At 46.2% G+C, this 13,439-nt stretch overlaps 1 protein-coding gene across 3 annotated transcripts in view; it reads left to right on the top strand.

Moving 5' to 3' along the window:
• LOC142845795 (glutathione S-transferase A2-like) overlaps positions 1-8,953 on the top strand; it is a 70,428-nt gene extending 61,475 nt beyond the window's left edge. For 2 of the 3 annotated variants that reach the window (XM_075965151.1, XM_075965149.1), the window contains exons 3-7: positions 2,399-2,450; positions 3,243-3,375; positions 5,758-5,899; positions 7,800-7,931; positions 8,720-8,953. In XM_075965151.1, coding sequence (XP_075821266.1) covers positions 2,399-2,450; positions 3,243-3,375; positions 5,758-5,899; positions 7,800-7,931; positions 8,720-8,842 — 582 coding nt within the window. In that variant the 3' untranslated portion in view covers positions 8,843-8,953. The remainder of the gene's footprint in view (positions 1-2,398; positions 2,451-3,242; positions 3,376-5,757; positions 5,900-7,799; positions 7,932-8,719) is intronic. The other variant, XM_075965152.1, reaches the window with a different exon arrangement.
• The last annotated feature ends 4,486 nt before the right edge of the window (positions 8,954-13,439 follow it).

The following is a 13,439-nucleotide window of genomic DNA, read 5'->3' as shown; positions in this document are numbered from 1 at the left end:
TCAGAGGGTGCCCACGACTCTGGTCTGCACTCCTATAATATAAAAACTACAAAAAGGGGTAAATTATACAAGAGACGTTCAATAGAGTTAAGTTAAAGACAGACAGGACAAATGGGAGCCCTGACACAGAAGACAGACACACCTCCTGCCACAGTCCAGCACACTCAGTAATCAGTTTGTAGAGACTTCAGATGCCAGGTGCAGGGCTGGTCGGGAGGGTATAGGTAGGGTGTAAAACAGAGGTGCCATTGTCGGGTGGCCCCACATCTTTGAGCTTTCAGGAAAGTGTGAGAGAATGGTCCAAGTGAGTATGGAAGCAACATTCTGAGCTTAAATACTTTCTTTCCACCTCTAGGGAAGAAAATTCTGGTAGATGTTAGTGCTGCCCTCTAGAGGTGTCACTGGGAAAAACACTTCCCAGCTCACTCCAGGGGAGCTCAGCTGTTGGTACTTCCTAAGAGGAAGTCCTGGAAGCTGCCTGAGATCTTGCCCTCCTCAGACAGGAGCAGAATGGGAAGGGTAAAGGATGAAGTGGTGTCCTGTGAAGGCGGCTTTGGTGTCCTCCCTCGGTGTCATGGCAACGTGTTTCCCTCAGCTGTGGAATCCACCTCCCTTCCTAAAGGAACAGGACTTCAGCTGATCCTTTCTGAATGAAGGAGGGCATTACAACTGAGAAACGCTAGTGCCAGCCCAGGAGGATTCTTTAAATACATGAATAGCTGGGTGCCAGTGTGTGTATGCCAGCTTTGTGACTCAGGGCATGTTCTAAGACACTGGACTGTTGACTTAACTCAGGAGGAGGGGGTGGTGCACAAGCCTTTCTCTTCCATGTCCATAGTGACTGAGAAGGCAGTGGGCAGAGGCCACCAGAGACCCTGGCTCGGACCTTCCAGCTCAGTGTGCCCACAGGCTGCCATTGTCATCATCCCCCTCACACCCACCAAGCCCATCACAGTTCAGCCACCTCTGTGATGACTGTCACCACTCCCTGCCCCTCTCTGAGTGCTGTGCAAGTTGTTGACGTCATTTCATTGTCTGTCAGTCCAATCTGTGGGGTTATGGGATCATCAGCAAACTACTAATCAAATTAGAAACTAATTTTCAAACTTTCATAACTAAAAAGTCCCTTTAAACTATGAAAGTAAAAAAGACCTTTCAAAGACCCTAGAGGGTTGGCAAGTTGACTCAGTAGATAAAGGCAAAGTGGAATGCCCTGATTTGGGATTTAGAAACCCATGTAAAAACCCAGATTTGTATGTCTTTTCATATGTCACAGCTTTGTCCATGTGTGTGGTGCACAGATATAGGTAGGCAGAGACTGCTTATTCGCTTCCCAGCAAACACCAGTACACACAAAATATGTAATAATTTTTAAATTTTTTGATAAAATTTTATTAATAGCGAAAGACTTAAAAACATTGGAAATACATTTTCAAGTCTCAGAACTGAGAGACTACTATTAAAATAATCAAAGGTTATAAAGGTATGTGAACACTCAGGGGCTGTTATTGAGAAAGGCGAAATGCTCAGAACACAGTCTGTAACCTGAAGCTCAAGCTACAATCACTCAATCTTGGTGCTTTTAAAGAGATGTCAAATTGGCAGGGAACAATTGACAGCTGCTTAGAGAATCTGAAATGGGGCCAATAAATGCAAAAGCACAATATTCAAAGATCAAGGATGGCAAAGATGAAAAGAATGTGATTAAATACGAGCTGAAAGAGCCATCCAGACAAAACTGCTTTAAGTAAATCCAAAGACAAGGGCACAGACAAATAAAGAAAAGAAATTGAATATAAAAATCATTCTTTAATAAGGATTTAATTTCCTTAATTAATACTCACCAATTACCTAAAGGACAAAGTAAGAGTTAGTCTGATCCTATCTTTTTTGTGTTTCCATGATGTGTTATAAACTCATTGTTTACAGTTGAGAAGTCTCAAAATTGTCATCTTCTTAATAAAGTATCATGAATATAATAAATATATCTTGAAAATAAAAAATGTAGATACCCACGGGCCCATGCCATGTGCCATGACGGAGACACAGAAAGTTCTATTCTGTTCTCAATGAAGTTAAAACACTTTCCTAAAACCCAAAGCCTCAACAGTCAATTTCGCAGTGCGAGGCTGCCAGTGAGAACACTCCCCTCTTAGGTTCTAAGAATGGGGTCAGGGTGGAGGAGCACCACACGACTGAGTAGCTTTGTTGTGATCAACACCCTATTGTTGACGGATCTAGTCTGAATTCCAAGTGGCCATGAACAGTCTCCTTTGTATCTATTGCAAGTTTTAATTTCTGCAAATGTTCTACCAGACACAGACTGCTCAAGCTCAAAGATCTCCAATGATACAGAGCGGGCTAACGAGAATGCCTTTGATTTTTTTTTTTCCTTCAGTTTGAAGAGAAGTTTGTAGAATCTCCAGAAGACTTGGAGAAGTTAATAAAAGGTAACACTAAGTATCTGTAAGCCCTCAGTAAGGTGCCGAGTAGGAGGTTTACCAGAAGGTGATGTTGGTGATCAGAGGGTGGGGACAGTCAGGAATGGCAGAGGGATGTAATGGAGGGGGGAGCTTCTTGGGTGCTCTAAAAATGGAGACAGTGATAAGGGTGGGAAAGTTGGTTTCTCCAAAAGTTTGCCTAGCGGGTTGTTACTGTTTGCTACGATTCCTACCCCAGAGTGAGCGATCTCAGTGAGGACGACTCACTTACACCGTCAGTATCACACACACGGCCCTGCAGCCACACACAGACACATCAGCATCAATTACATCATGGACAGAAAACAGCCGTGATGATGTTTTTAACTACCGAGGAGTTACTATCAACCACAAAGAAAGGCTGGAGAGCTCATGGTAGCTCCCTACAGAGGACCCTGCCACACACCTTCATGTTATGAAAATGATTAGATTGTCAAACACCCTAGTTTTCTTTGCATGGTATCTCTCTGCTGTCCCTCCCCCTCTTCCACATGCATCCAGGGACATGAATTGAACATAAAAGCATGCGTTAGAGATATAGTATGTGTCTGGATAGGAAATAAAGATGGATTCGAGAAGCCAAAAGAAGATGCGTGAGACAGAGAGGAAACAGATGCTAAAGTAAATAGGGTTCAACTTGAAAGACTGAGAGCCAATCATTTATCTTTCCTTTACATGATCAGACACTTCAATACAACTTTTCTGCTCCTGAGAAGTGAGACTTGGACACCTCACAGACCTTTTTCCTTTCTTCTTTCACAGATGGGAGTTTGATGTTTCAGCAAATACCCATGGTGGAGATTGATGGGATGAAGCTGGTACAGACCAGAGCCATTCTCAACTACATTGCCACCAAATACAACCTCTATGGGAAGGACGCAAAGGAGAGAGCCCTGTACGGTATATTTCCTGTTATTACTCCAAGGGGAAACGAAGGAAATTTGGGTCTCTCCATGAATGAGCAAGAGGGTGGCAGGGTTTATGTCTAAGAGCAGGCTGGTTATACCACTTAGGCCAAGTATAGAAGAGTCCATGGAGGAGAGGGAAAAGCAAATGGGGTGGATGCAGGTGAGTGTGGCTACAGCCAAGGATGATGTTGTCAGCATAGCACAGGGCCAGAGTTGCAAACACGGTGGCCAAGGGTCTGAGCATGGGGGAGCCATGACTCCAGGTCTCAAAGCTTCAGTGCTGGACCTCAGCCAACAGCTTAGGGCAAGGACACAGGACTTGAGGCTGCAGAAGGAGTCCTAGGGAGGAAGGTGAAGGATCTGCCTCCCACATCCCAGGAGTAGGAACAGAGCAGAGCAAGCATCTGAATTCCCAGCCAGTTGTATGGACTGCTCAACAGAATGAGGCTTAGAGAGACCAGTTCCCGAGTGCCAAGATTACCTGAAGCATTTAATTCAGGACTAAAACAGCCAGGCTGACTGTACCACCCTTGCTGGAACCCACTCTTATTGACAAAATCCTTGCCTCATAAACCACTGTGTGAGAGTATCACAGATGCTCAAAGAACTAAATGTGGTGCGGGAAACATGCCCATGGTAAAAGGACCTGACTGTAACAATGCTTGTATAGAAATACTTCCAGCAGCATTATTATATTTCCCTATGGTGGAATCAGCCGAGATATTCAATAAGAGATGAGAGAGGAGCACATCGTATGATTTTAGCCATGAACATACATGAGGAAAGCAATACAAAGGTACAGCATGAACATTACATGGTGTAAAGTAAGCAGACACCAGGGCATATGTTCCATGGCTCGTTTCTTTTTTGAGGGGGAGGGGACTGGTGAGACAGGGTTTCTCTGGGTAACAGCTCTGGATGTTCTGGAACTAGCTCTGTAGACCAGGCTGGCCTCGAACTCCCAGTCCATTGTTCATTTCATATGAAATGTTCCCGTCCTCCCCATGGACAAGAAGGAAGCAGATCAGTCCTCCTGCACTAGCTGCCACTGTGCCAGGCCTTGGGGTGTGGGGGGAGACCAAAATCTTCTAGAATTGGAGAATGTTATGTTTCCAGGATCCTGCAAGACTACTTACTAAAACAGAAGAACACATTTTGAGGGTATAATAATGGCGGTGTATGACTGTGTGATGGTGAACCTTTGTTCCAAGAAGAATCGTAGAAATTACGCTTTGGAACAAGGGAATGCATGTGTCCCATGTGTACTGTGGCTTACATGAATAAAGAAATAGACAAGTCACGACAAATGTCAGCAAGGCCAGAATCCAACTGCAGTGTGATCTGGTTATACAGATGTTCTTCGCGAGAAACGAGTGGAGACTTGTACACTGCCCAAGAATGACTCCGAGCCGTGCGGCAGAATGAGAGATGCACAGAGACGCACCTGAAGGCCCAGCCAGGGCTGGGTGTTGAGGGCTTGGGAGGCAGTGTTGTAGTGCATCTATAGGAAGAGTAGGATGCTTTTTGTTCTTTTTGCTCTTTTTAGGGGAGCCCTCCACCCAGCCCCCAAAAGAATCACACGAGGCTTATTCTAAGTTATAAATGTCTGATCTTAGCTTGACTTGTTTCTTGCCAGCTTCTCTTAAATTATATTATCCCATCCTCCTTTTGCCTCTGGGTTTTTCCCATTCTCTTACTCTCTAAAGCGTATTCTTACTCCATGGATTGCTGGGTAGCTGAGTGGCTGGTCCCTGTTGTCTTCCTATTTATGTGGCTACTTCTCTGAACCCCTTCTTCCCAGATTTCTCCTACTATATATTTTTTTTTCTGCCTGCCAGTCTCTCCTTCCTTTCCTCCTGCTTCACTACTGCCATTCAGAGCTCTGTGAGGCCATCAGGTGTTCTAGAGAAGCAAAGTATCACAGCTGCACAGAGTTAAACAAATGCCGCATAAACAAAAGTAACACACCTTCACATAATATTCCCAATACTGCAGTTTTGTAGCTCAGATAATCTCAGCATGGCTCTAGAGATCAAATCATATCAAGGAGCATGCAAAACTACTGTATCTTATGGGATGCCACCAAGTATATCAGGATTGCATCTCCAAATGGGTCAGTGATGCCTTTGGGGATTGGGTTAGGGCCATGTGCGTGTAAAAATAAATAAATAAATAAAACTATATCTGAACAAACAGGATGTCCTGGAAGGAAAGTTAATATGTTAAATATAAAAAAATTATATTCATACCCACTAGATGAAGTAACTTTGCAAACACCTTCCAGAGTAAATTTCCTGGGTTTTTAGATTAAAATGTGAAATAGGGAATTTCTGTGAATCCTTAACCATTTGGATAATTTTGTCTTTCAGGATTGACATGTATACAGAGGGTATTTTAGATCTCACTGAGATGATGCTGCAAGTGATCATATGTCCCCCAGACCAAAGAGAAGCCAAGATCTCCTTGTTAAAAGACAAGACCAAAAACCGGTACTTGTCTGCCTTTGAAAAAGTAAGTAGGCTGTTTGAAGTCTGGGGACACTGAGTTCCCAGGACAAGAGAAACATAGAGGTTGGGAAGGACAGGGTGCTGCCTCAGTGACCTTCCATGAGCCTCCCTTGCAGCTCCCTGCCCACAGGACGCTGTATAAAAATGGCCTGTGAAGGGGCACTGCATGGTCACGCCAACCTAGTGGTCCACATTCAACAGGGTTCAAGGTCATAACCAGACCTGATCTGTGGAAGGCTGAGCCTCACCAGAGATGAACATAGATCCTACAGACACACTGGGCTAAAATTCCAGGGCAAACTGCAGAAAAACACAGATGGGAAAATATTCTGTCACATCACACAGGGAGGCCAGAGAGCCACTGTCTGTCAGAAGAGGAGAGAGCTTCAAAGACGGAGGAGAAGAACCTGACCTAGGACAGTGATGCAGGGGAGAGGAGGAGGCTGATGAAGAGATGTAAAGGAACACTGGGCTGCAGGAGTTAGGGTCACAGATGGCAGGCTTGGGAGGAGAGCTATGCACATCCACACATGAAGGGGTGTCCGTGTACACACAGTGTCTCTCTTAGTCGGGGCTTCTCTTTGGAGGAAGATCACAAACACGTCAGACTGACTTGATCTTCTGTCAAATAAAAGCAAAAAAAAGCTGTGATCCTTGAGAATAAGGGATCCTACACATTCCTCAGAGGCAGTCGTTACTGTTTAGAGACTATGGGACTGGGAGACTGAAGGCAAACTGAAGTCTCATGCAACAGCCAACTCGATCCAGAGCATTAGACTGTTTTCACTCTAAGGGCTAAGAGAAGTCACGTGAGTAAACCATGCAGTCAGAAGAGCAAGCCACACGTGATGGTCAAGCCGAAAGTGGAAACATGTTTTCCACAGGGGCATATAGAGAAACAACACTAGCCTGTGTTAACGAGTCGTCTGAGGTGAACTCACTCCTCTCCACTATACTTGAAAGAGCATGAAAGCATAGTGCAAGAACAAGTCTACGATGTTTGAAGAAGCTGGAGTCAGAGGACTCTTGCCTTGGCGTCTTGGAGTTTTCTCACAAGCACTCGGGAATCTTCCATGACTCCCTTCTCAGACCTTGTTCCGACAGCGCCTGACTGTCAGACCTACAGAGCATCACTCTGGGTCTCATTCCATCCTCTGACCGTTCGCCCGTCTCGGCCCTGCTCTATGGAAGCAGTGAGGGTTTAGGAGCCATCGGGTCCTCATGGGGTCCCCTGTAGCCTATGGTCCTGACAATTAAGACTTTTCTCATGGGACACACGAACTAGCCATCATCATGTCTGAGATTCCCGAGTTCCCTGTATACACTGCGCTATGGACTGAAGAACAGGGGAGGCTTACTTTTGCTTTTGAGCCTTACTTAGGGTTTGCCTTACTTAGGGTTTTCTCTGCTATGAAGAGACACTATGGTCACAACAACTCTTATTAAGAAAACATTTACTTGGGGTGGCTCACATCTTTTCAGAGGTTCAGTCCCTTATCATTGTGACGGGGACCACAGAGGCTTGCAGGCATTTGTCACGTGGCTGCATTTGGCTTGTAGGCAACAGGAAGTCAGCTCACTCAGTGGGTGGTATCCTGAGCATTGGCAACCTCAAAGCCCGCCCTACAGTGACACTTCCTCCAAGAAAACCATACTATCTCCAACAAAGTCACTCCCCCTAATAGTGCCAGGCTCTATAAGATTAGGGGGGTGAATTACATTCAAACTACCACAATGTGGGAATTATAATTCTTTTCTCAGTATGCATGAACAATGTACACACTTGTAATGACTCTTTACTAGAAGTTAAACAGAGGCAAAGTGTCTCATTATGAGACTTGGGGAAAGTCAGTGGCCCCAGCCCAACTGTATGTGTTCATAATCTGTCTCATTTAATTTGGCAGGTCTTGAAGAGCCACGGACAAGACTACCTTGTTGGCAACAGGCTGACCAGGGTGGACATTCACCTGCTGGAAGTTCTCCTCTATGTTGAAGAGCTTGACTCCAGCCTTCTGGCCCCTTTCCCCCTGCTGAAGGTGAGATCATTTCAGAGAGGCAGCCGCACATGCATGGCTCTGAGAACATAATGGTGGCCTGTGGGCTGCTGAGGGCCCACACTTCAGCCTCCAAACTGAGCTACTAAACACTGGTTTGAGACATGACTATAATCTTTCTGTGTATGGAGATTTGGAGGTGATACCCCAAGAAGAATATTTTGTCTTTTTTCATGAGAAAGATGCAGAACCCCACAGCTCACTGCCTAGATCCCCATTTCTTGCAGGCTGCTTATGGCCTTCATCTTCCATCTCATGTGGCCTGTCTCTGCACACTCAGTGTGGGAGCAGGTCTCTGTCATGCTGACCCCTTCCTTTGCCCTGACCACTCAGCACTGTGCTTCCCACTCCACGGACCCACCATAGTGTCTTTCCCGCCCCCCGTTACCCCATCCTTATCTCCAGTGTGAAAACTGACTGTGAGTTATTCCTGGTCAGACTTTGATATTTAATGCCCCCATTTCCAACTCAGTTTTCACGTCCTCACTTTTCTATGGTAGTCTCTGCTTTCACACCCGAGAGACACAGTGCTCTGTGTTCTGCACCACACTCTGCACAGGGGCCGGAGGAGAAGACAATTGGATGTCAAAGGAGGTCTTAAGGAACTTATGCTGAGCTATGCTTTCTAGCTCATGGATTTGTCGTTCCTCTCACGTCTTCTCTGGGCCTGTTGCAAGGATGCAGTTGGTCGTGTGCTGAGAGAGGCTCAGATGTTTTACACTGTGCACACGAGCAGTTCTGACTCTCAGGCTGTGTTTTCTGGATTCCAGGCCCTGAAGAGCAGAATCAGCAGCCTGCCCAATGTGAAGAAGTTCCTGCAGCCTGGCAGCCAGAGAAAGCCTCCCATAAATGCAAAACAAATCGAAGAGGCCAGGAAGATTTTCAAGTTTTAGTAAAGCTACATTTACCAAGACCTTGTATTCCAGTCTCTGGTGTTTTTCAAAACTGAGTAGTGGCTGTGGATCCTGGTTATTTTGAAATAATAAACATGGAAGAACACTGTATGTAGTTAGTGTGTTTGAAGTGTGAGCTTGGATTCCTGTGTCACACATAAAGAGGAAGGCAAACTAAAGACACTTCAATTAACAGCAAACTAGGCTGATTAGGCACCCATTCCTCCACCCCCACCCCCACTCCTGTCATCCAGAGACTCTGCCCCTCTAGGCTGAGGCCCAGGAGGAAGCTCCAATCTCCTGACAGACACACTCCTCACAAGCTGACTCTGGATCCTAAGCAGCACTGCCCCCATGCTGCCCCTCATGGTCATTGGAGGTACTGCACCTTTGAGCTGTCTTGGTGACTCACAGTAGGTCCCCTCCACCTACTCTCCTTCCAGGAGGCCCAGGCTCAAGCAAGATCTAATTCTTCACCCTCTCCAGCTGATTCTGACCCAGAATCTCACACTTCTCGACCCAGTCAGGCTACCCCCCCTAGGCCATGTCCCACATGGGAGCTGTATTATTGAAATGTCCTGCCTGAGTTAATCTAAGATCCTTGTCTGAGCTGCCTCTCCAGCCCAGGCTGAAGCCATAGCCATGAACACTCTTAGTGTTTGCTTCTGTTCCTTTATTACACCACAACCCTGTGGCCTAAGTCCAGGCATGAGCAGCATCAGTTCATTCTTTTGCTGAGTCAGACCTGGGACCCTCACCTGTTTTTGCCCCTAAGGTCCAGCCTGGAGCAGCAGCATCGTGACATCTTCAGCAGTGTCAAGAGCCCCGACCAGCAGCTCGGTCCTTCAACACTACAACCCTGGGACAATGGCCTTCTCCTCCTGGTGTCAGGCTGGTCACATGGTCAAGCAGACATGAAAGAGACTAAGGAAATGGTTGTCCTAGAGGTTGTTACTGCTTACAAGACACTGGAGAAAATGTTCACCCAGATCTGACCCCAACCTTTGTCTTTCCTGGGGCTGGGCAGGCAGACAGTAGTTTCCTAACTAGTTATCGCTTGTTATGGGGAACCCTAGGCTCCATGGAAACCACAATGTGGCCCCATGATTGTCGGTGCTGTACAAACTCAGGGTATGGTGGCTGAGTTCTTGGAAGTTAGAGATCTGTTCATGCCACCCAAGAGTTGTGCCTGATGACTGAAGGATGCTCAGTGAGACACAGAGGTGGGCCATAGCAAATGAGAAACACCAAAGACACCTGAAGACAATTTGACCTGGATTTGCAACCTTAACAGAGGGTGTTAGACCTACTCACACATGTAACACCATGAGCCGTGGCAAAGCATCAGTGTTTGAAAATATTATTCCGGTCTGGGGTGGAGCATCATGGGAGGCTCTACGTTCAATTTCCACTACCAAAAAAAAATAAAATAAAAAAAAGTAATGGGCTGGAGAGGTGGCTCAGAGGTTAAGAGCACTGGCTGCTCTTCCAGAGGTCCAGAGTTCAATTCCCAGCAACCATATGGTGGCTCACAACCATCTGTAATTTGATCTGATACTCTCTTCTGGCATGCAGACAGAACACTGTATAAATAATAAATACATAATTTAACAAAAAAAAGTAAGAAAGAAAAGGTAGGAGAAATAAGGAAATACAGAAGATGGAATGGAGAAAGACTGTGTCTCAGGACCTATAGTTCAATAAGGCTTCATGTAAAAATATCTTTACTACAAGGTAGAGAAGATGACTCTGGAGTTAAAAGTACTTAGGCTCTTGTAGAGGACTGGATGTCAATTCCCAGCAGCAGGTCAAAACGGCTTATAACTGCATTTTTGAAGGAAGTATGGGGAAGGGTATCTGATGCCCTCTTCTGGCCTCCCTCGGTACTGCTGCTTGTGGTACACTTGCATTGAGCAGTCAAACATTCAAACAGACACAACAAAAATGAGTGAATCTCTCCTTTTTAAAGACGAGGTTTTTTGAGAGCCAGTGAGATGACTTTGTGTGTAAGTCAATTTTCACACAGTGCTGGTTCCCTGGAATTCACCTAAAATTGGAATGAGGGAGCCAACGCAAAAGCTTTCTTCTGACCTCCACAGGTATGCACATGCGTGCATGAACACAATACACTAGTTTATTAATTGATAACCATATTGAAAGCAAAGTGTTCAGGCAGCAAAGTGGCTGCAGCCACCTCTTTCCTTCCTTACCAGCTGGAGGGTTGCACATGCCTGGGCAGAGCAGAAGCATCGTCCCCTGAGACTCTATCAGACAAGAGTCCCGAAGTAGCTCAGGGACAGCAGCTCTAACTCCTGAGCTCCATTTCCTGCCCTACTTCTTATTTTCCGTTTCTGTCTCATTAACTCTTGTTTACTAAAATAATGGCCCAAGATCACACATGGAAACAGTCAAATCAGGTCTGTACCCAAGGTTCAGCGGCCAGGGTTCTGCACACAACCTTCCTGATTGCTTCTTGGCTTGAAGGTTTCTGATAATACTCAAGTCCCAACAGCCCCGTTCTGCTGGTGTCAGAATTCACAGTCCTCTATCAGGACTGCAAAGTCCCCAGCATGTGTATCTCAGACTCTCGAGCACAACACACTCACAGGTGTGGTAAATTATTTGCTTCAATAGGCTTGTTAGTGAGGTGGGCAACAAGGAAGAAAACTTAAAGGGTTAGGTCGATACCAAAGCTTCAGGATGAATCTGGCTCCCACCACTCACAGACCCCATAGTGCTCTGGCAGGCTACCAACCATGAGCATGCGTGATCGGGGACAAAAGAGAAGCCATAGTCCCAATGAACAGGAGGACACAAGAGAGGAGCAGGATGAAAACAGAAATAGGTAGTGCTGAGTGTGCTTGGTTGCGGGAGGAGGGTCAGGGGAGTAGGCACTTGTGAGCAAGCCCACTGGCTTCCTCCAGGTGCCTGCTGTCTTGGGGACTGTAAAATGCCCACTTAGAAAGGAACCTGCATTCTCACCTCTCCTCAGACCTTGGGGCAAAGTGCAGATTCCTTCCCTTCAGAGTTTCAGCCCTGGTTTCCTCCTGGGCAATCGAGATTTTTGCCAACAATTAGCTGAATGACTTTCAGCCCAACAGAACTGAGGTCTGTGTCCAGGGACTCCATTGTAGACCCTGGAAGTTAGGCGTAAGGATGGGAGTGCGGGACAGACCCTATGAGAGGTAGAGATGGACCTTAATGAAAATATGGAGTCTTTGGGGATAAGGGACTCTTCAGAGAAGATGTGGGCTCCATTGACCACAGCCTCCCCTGACTTTAGATTTTTGGCACGTGGTATCCCAAGTCAGACAGAGACCTACATGGCTGGTTAATCGGCAGAAGGTCCCTTGTCGATACCCATGCTTGAAGCCTTGAGTAGTGTTTTCAGGACCACAGATGGCAAGAGAGACTCCAAACCGATAATAACTGAAAGAGAAGCACTGGCTTGGGGTGGAGCAATGGGAAGGAGAGGGCAGAGGCACCATTTAAAAGAAGGTAGTGCCTTACAAGATCTTCTCAAGCCCCTTTCTTACAGGGCAAGAAGGCGGTCCAGTTTTCCCATGTCTTCCCAGAGCTTTGGTGGTTCTTTCCCTGGGCCATTTCAGACTTCCGATTACTGGGTGAATTTTATGTCCATCCAACTGGAGTTGTGGGTCTTCAGAGGATTGTTTGGTGAGTATGGTAGGAGCCTGTGCCCTTGGAGAATAAGACACTTGAACATGGTCTGGTAATTGTTATCATACTCTCTGGTACAGGGGGTCCCAGATCCACCATCACTTAGGCAGGTACATAAGATGTCAGCCAAGTCATAAGGGACCCCATAAAGTGCCCTTTTCTTTTTAATTCTCCCATCTAACCCAGCAGTCTTCCTGGGGGTTGCTGCTGCTGCTACTAACTGAGCATCCTCTTCCCTTCCCAGGTTTGAATTATGAACTAATTCCACTCTTTCAGGATGCCTACGGGATTTTGATAACATTTAGGTCAAAAGTGCATTTCATGGCCGTGTACCTTCACGGGATGAGCTTGGAAAGGTTGGTTGTGATGTTTATCTTCGTGTCGTTAGCTTGCAAACTCCGGATGAAACGAAATCGAGGTAAATGAGTTCGTGTATCCTGGTAGAAGGCATTTTCTTCTTGGGGTATCTGAAAGGGGCACTTTTCCCACTTCTTGTGCTTCCTCTAGTTAGTTCCATTGTCTAAAGGACAAGGGCAGAGAGTAGAGTTCTGAGAACCACCAGCCAATCTAACAATCTCTAGGTGTGAGCTTTCAGAGTAGGACCAGCAACCTGCAGCCATTGAAGGGGATTATGTATTTGATGTAAATAGAGAAGATCTTGTTTGTGGTTTTCACCTGTGGAATTGGGTACCTAGGGAGCTGCTCTCCCTAGAGGGATGCAATCTGTCAAATCTCTTTGCCTGGCCCATGGCTTAGCTTCACCTGACTGTGCTTCTCAACAGCCAGTCTGAGGTCCAGCAGCGTCAGGGTCACCTGGGCACTGATTAAAAGTCTTAATCCACTCAGGCACCCTCTCCACTATCAAACACCCAGTAATGGAGAGTGAGACATAGACCTGGGCTTTAACAAGCCGCCCAGA

The sequence above is a fragment of the Microtus pennsylvanicus genome, chromosome 3 (genome assembly GCF_037038515.1).
Source record: "Microtus pennsylvanicus isolate mMicPen1 chromosome 3, mMicPen1.hap1, whole genome shotgun sequence".
NCBI classification, from domain to species: Eukaryota; Metazoa; Chordata; class Mammalia; order Rodentia; family Cricetidae; genus Microtus; species Microtus pennsylvanicus.
Note: the sequence above shows the minus strand (reverse complement) of the source record. Positions and strands in the feature narration are given on the sequence as shown.